The sequence below is a fragment of the Oryzias melastigma genome, unplaced genomic scaffold (genome assembly GCF_002922805.2).
Source record: "Oryzias melastigma strain HK-1 unplaced genomic scaffold, ASM292280v2 sc00365, whole genome shotgun sequence".
Lineage (NCBI taxonomy): Eukaryota > Metazoa > Chordata > Actinopteri > Beloniformes > Adrianichthyidae > Oryzias > Oryzias melastigma.
Genome location: NW_023416963.1, coordinates 40,826 through 46,507, shown reverse-complemented (window position 1 = coordinate 46,507; position 5,682 = coordinate 40,826). Strand labels below are relative to the sequence as shown.

Genomic DNA, 5,682 nt, shown 5'->3' with positions numbered 1-5,682 from the left:
AGTAACCTGATGCTTAAATTTACATAAAGTTCTACAATTTAGAGTAATTTTCTTTATGCAAAGTAAACATCTGGGCATGTTTTATATAGGCTTGAGATGTTTCCATTAGCAGCAGAGAAGGAGTTACTCCCATCAGATATTCAACATCATCATGTTTCCTGTAGTTCCTCTGCTGCTTCTGGCTGCTGGATCCTGTAAGTTTGACTGAGACAAAAACTCTGTTCACTGTTGTTACATCATTAAACTGTTTGTCCTCTTCAGGTGTGAAGTGTGAACAGCTGACACAGCCAGACTCTGTGAGTCTGCAGCCAGGTCAGAGACTGACCATCACCTGTCAGGTCTCTTACACTCTGAGCAGCTACTGGACAGCTTGGATCAGACAGCCTGCAGGGAAAGGACTGGAGTGGATTGGTAGCGAATGTTTTGGGTGCAGCACCAAATACTACAAAGATTCACTGAAAAACAAGTTCAGTATGACTTTGGACTCTTCCAACAAGAGAGTGACTCTAAATGGACAGAACATGCAGCCTGAAGACACTGCTGTGTATTTCTGTGCCAGAGATCCACAGTGATACAAACCATCAGCAGACCTGAACAAAAACCCTCAGAGCCTGAAAACTTGTAGCATGAATCCACCAGAGGAGGCGCTCTAACATCATCAATGATTTTTTTTTTTTTTTTTTTCTTTTGCTTTACCTCCATAAACACTTCAGGGTATATATTTTATATATACTTGTAAACACTGGTTCAACAAATTATTATTTTTATTAAATCAAGAAAAATAAATGTAAATCACATCAGGACATTGATTTGTCCGCACCCTAACCATGATCACAGTGAATGCTTCCAATCAGAACAACCAGATTCCACTGCAACAACGTTATCATTGTTCATCAATGGGTCACATGTCATCTGGAGACACAGACATAACTGGGTGTCATCAGCATTACTGTAAAAGTTTATGTCTTGTCTCCTGATGACTTCTCCAAACTGAAGCATATAAAGGTTATAAAGTGTGGGACCAAGGATGGAGCTTTGTGGCACACCACATGTCAATGTGTGTTTCTCCCAGACTACAAACATGTCACAATAAAATGTTTAAAACATTGAAACACTATTTTCATCAGAGTGGTTTAGAGTTTTCATTAGAGTCTTTTGCTGATTTGCTGTGGTGTCTCCAGAACAGAAGAGCCAAAAGGAAAGATGGAAGAGTTTGAAAAAATAAAAAAATAATTTACCTTCTTTCAACAATCCTTGTAATGTTTGTTTAAGTTTAAATTTTCTTATTGTTTTTATCAATGTTTCTTTTCCTTCAAAATTATATTTTGTAAGTTTTTTTCATTTACTAAAACATTAAAGATTTCATATATAATCAAGTATCTTTAAAATAAAAAAGAAAATCTGTAAAAAAATGAGCAGGAGTTAACAAACCATTGACAAAAACAACATTATGTGTTTGATTAAAAACAGATTACTACAATTACTTTTTAGCATGAAGTTTGTTTTAACAGAGGAGTGATTCCAACTCATTTTAATTCTTTAAGGAGGAGTTTATGCAAATCTGACATTTCCAGTTTCTTCTTATATGAATCAAAGTTCAGTGATTCAATCTGACAAAGAAGCTGCAGACAGAACAAAGACAAATGACTCCAACAATGATCAGACCTGTTTGTTTGCTGCTTTTTCTCTTTTTCTTTGGTGTCTTACCTGGTAAGAAATTGTTCTGAACAAAGAAAATGGTAGAAAGTTCTTGTAACTGCATTAATGTGCTGCTTGTTGTTCTGCAGGTATCAGGGGTCAAACACTGACTGAGTCTGAATCAGTGGTTAAAAGACCTGGAGAATCCCACAAACTGACTTGTACATATTCAGGGTTTAGTAGTGATCCCACTACAGCTTGGATCAGACAGGCTGAAGGGAAAGGACTGGAATGGATCGCTCTTATATACACTACCAGCATCTACTTCTCAGAGTCAGTGAAAAACCGCTTCTCCATCTCCAGAGACAACAGCAGAAAGCAGGTGTATCTGCAGATGAACAGTCTGAGAGCTGAGGATTCTGCTGTTTATTACTGCGCTCGAGAGACACAGTGACTCAAGAGACACAAACTCCGTACAAAAACACCACACTAAGTAAAAAGTTGATATCAGTTTTTCTTTATATTATTTTACAGAACACTAATTGGAAAAAAATGGGAAAATTGATATTTGGAAAAAAGCCATTTAAACTAGTAAAACAGCTTTAGTGAAAGTGAGACAAATTTATTTTATTTTTTTGTCAGTTATTTCGGGGTTTGTTGTTGGTAGTTCCATTTTTAGCTTTTTATTTGATCGTTTTTACTTTCTCTGGAGCAGTTAAGAGGAGGTGCTGACTACGACGTTCATTACGGTTGGATTTGTTGTTTTCCTTCTTTAGTTTATGTATTATGGCTAACCTGTTTGTATTCTGATCATATTATTGTAATACCTGTTCTAAAAAGTAATAGGAGGAAAATCATCAAAATACATTAGAACTGTTACTAATAGATTTGTACATTTAAAGCATTTTAGTACCAAGCAGAGGGATTTGATTGGCCATTTACCACTTTACTACAAGAGCAATAAAACAAATTCTAGAAGAATATACTGAGATCATAAAGAACTTAATCCTGCTGTAACTGTGACTATTTTACATTGCAGTTGACACAGATTTTCATTTTTGGTGATTATTTTCTACTGTTTGTAGAGGAAAACAGGCAGGAAACTCAGTTTGTGGTGAAAACTCAAACTTATAAACTAAAATTAACTCAATATAAATGAAAAAAAAATCTCTTAACATAAACATAAAGCTGAACTATAAAAACCTGAATTGGGGAGAAATAAAAGAGGTGAATACAATGACCTATAAACCCTGAATTTAAATCTATTCAATCCATCCAGCACGCGCCCAAACGACTAAATGTGGTGGAGATTGCACTAACTGTTGTTCAAAGTTTAATTTTGTTGTAAGACGTGCACCAAGGTAAGTGAGAAAAACTAAATTCATTTAGAGGAAGGTAACAGACATATCTGTGAATGTTGATGAGTGAGAAGTGCTGTGACTATTTCTGTGAGAAAAACAATATAAACTTATCTTCAAAAGAAAGAAACACAAATTAATGTAAATTAAGAAAATAAAATAAAAGATAGTTATAGCTCTTCAATGTTACACCGTGATATCAGTCTTGTTATTTGCCCCTGTTGAAAAGTCACTGTGTTCTTTTGAAGAATTAAAAATGTACTTAAATACAACAAATAATGTGTTATAAAATTATATTGTATATAGTCTCTAGTACAAATAGTATAAAAAAACCATGTAAATGACATTTTGCAAATATTTATAATGCAATTCATGTCAACTTAATAATATATTAGTTTACTATGACTTAATATTTGACTAATATTTGTGAATTGGAGATGTAAATCATGTAAATCATCTTTGAGGAGGAGTCAATGCTAAAACGTATTCTTCCTCATATATTTAACATCAGCACAAGCAGAAGACAGCAGACACGAAGTTTAGAAACATGAACCTTGTAATGATGTTTTTGATTTTGAGCATCTGTTCTACAGGTACTATATATTATTGATCACAAATCAAGGCAATTTTAGTCTTATTTTTTCCACAGATTTTTATTTTCTTTTTAATTTCCTATAACATTTAAAGCATGCGTTGAAACCTTTCCTTCACAGGTGTTGATGCACAGACTTTGACAGAATCTGAAGCAGCGGTCAAAAGGCCAGGAGAATCCCACACTCTTACCTGTACAGGCTCTGGGTTCACATTCAGCAGCCACTTGATGGGCTGGGTCAGACAATCTGCTGGAGAAGGCCTGGAGTGGGTTTCTACCATTGATGTTACCAGCAAATACTACGCTCAGTCAGTTCAAGGACGGTTCACCATCTCCAGAGACAACAGCAGAGAGCAGGTGTATCTGCAGATGAACAGTCTGAGAGCTGAGGATTCTGCTGTTTATTACTGTGTGCGGCACGCACAGTGAACCTAGAGACACAAACTCTGTACAAAAACATGTCAGTCTTTTTCCTAGTCTTACTTTTTAGATTAAATGTACATTTAAAAAAAAAATAAAAAAAAAAATAAGAGAAATAACTCCTTCATTAATTAAAGTTTACTCATAGAACACTTCAACAATATCTAGTGTGGCCAAAGTATTAATAATAAGTAGATTAAAAAAAACTTTATATTGTATATATGTATAAATATATATATATGGATCAATAGTCATCAAGGTGTTAAAGGGCCTGATGGACTCTTTTGACTGATCTGTGCAAAACCTTTGTACAAAAACACCACAGAGGCTTTTATTTTGTAGGATGTTAAAGTTGCCTCCTACTTGCAAATACAATATCATAAGTTTTGCATGCAAGTTCAAATTTTTTACATCGATCTATAAATTCTTGATGTTATGCTGTGGGATAGATGTAGAAAACCTCAGGTCATCTTCATCATGTTGTCTGTAGTTTTATTGCTGCTGGCTGCTGGATCCTGTGAGTCTGACTGGAAAAAGATAATTGATGAATTTTAAATTATCTCCGACTTTTAATCGTTGTGTATTTATTATTTATTTTCATCTGTTTCAGGTGTAAAGTGTGAACAGCTGACACAGCCAGACTCTGAGAGTCTGCAGCCAGGTCAGAGACTGACCATCACCTGTCAGGTCTCTTATTCTGTGGGCAGCTACTACACAGCTTGGATCAGACAGCCTGCAGGGAAAGGACTGGAGTGGATTGGGATGAAATACACTGGAGGCTCTTACCTCAAAGATTCACTGAAGAACAAGTTCAGCATTGATTTAGACTCTTCCAACAACAGAGTGACTCTAAATGGACAGAACATGCAGCCTGAAGACACTGCTGTGTATTTCTGTGCCAGAGAGCCACAGTGATACAAACCATCAACAGACCTGAACAAAAACCCTCAGAGCCTGAAAACTTGTAGCATAAATCCACCAGAGGAGGCGCTCTAACAATACTGGTAATTGTTCTGGAAAGAGAAGTTGGTCACTAATTAACTTTTATTTGTGTTTTAAGAATAATTTAAATCAAACAATTTGACAAGTTTTGACATTTAAATTAAGTTCTTTATATAATCAACTATTGAACATTTGAGTCGATTCCTAATTAGATTTTTGCAAATATCATTCATATCAGAATAGCAAAGGCCGATGTAGGAGACTGGGATTGTATTAAAAACTAAAACTTAAAAACAAAATAACTGAACTTGACTAAAACACTAAACATATAGATAACAAAACTGAACTGTAAGAACCTGAAAATAAAAGACTGGTACACTTATATTCCAGATATTTTAATTATGAATCATAAAAACACTCACACAGGCCTAATGATATTCATTTATGTTCTGTTTTTGAGAATAGAAACAGTGATATCATTCTTTCTATATTAAGTAAGATATCATTTATTTTATTTTTTGTTGCAAGTTGGCTTTTAATATCAAATGTTACAATTGAATGGTATTTTTCTAACAAGAAGATTAGTTTAACTGCTTAAGATTCACCACTGTATTAATTTCAGCTAATTAGCCTCAGTGATGTTTTTAGTTTTTCCTTGTAAGGTCATCTGTCCTGTTCTGTTCTGCCACTGTTTTTTTTTTTTCAGTTAATTTAATGTTTTACTTTTCTGCC

At 34.5% G+C, this 5,682-nt stretch overlaps 3 gene segments (V, D, J or C); all 3 read left to right on the top strand.

Moving 5' to 3' along the window:
- Window positions 1-64: 64 nt before the first annotated feature.
- LOC112140254 lies at window positions 65-669 on the top strand. The segment is given in 2 exon segments: window positions 65-194; window positions 262-669. Coding segments are annotated over 2 exon segments (354 nt in total).
- An 817-nt stretch (window positions 670-1,486) lies between these two features.
- Window positions 1,487-2,096, top strand: LOC118598356. The segment is given in 2 exon segments: window positions 1,487-1,710; window positions 1,788-2,096. Coding segments are annotated over 2 exon segments (372 nt in total).
- A 2,372-nt stretch (window positions 2,097-4,468) lies between these two features.
- On the top strand, window positions 4,469-4,957 carry LOC112140247. The segment is given in 2 exon segments: window positions 4,469-4,525; window positions 4,619-4,957. Coding segments are annotated over 2 exon segments (345 nt in total).
- Window positions 4,958-5,682: the final 725 nt, after the last annotated feature.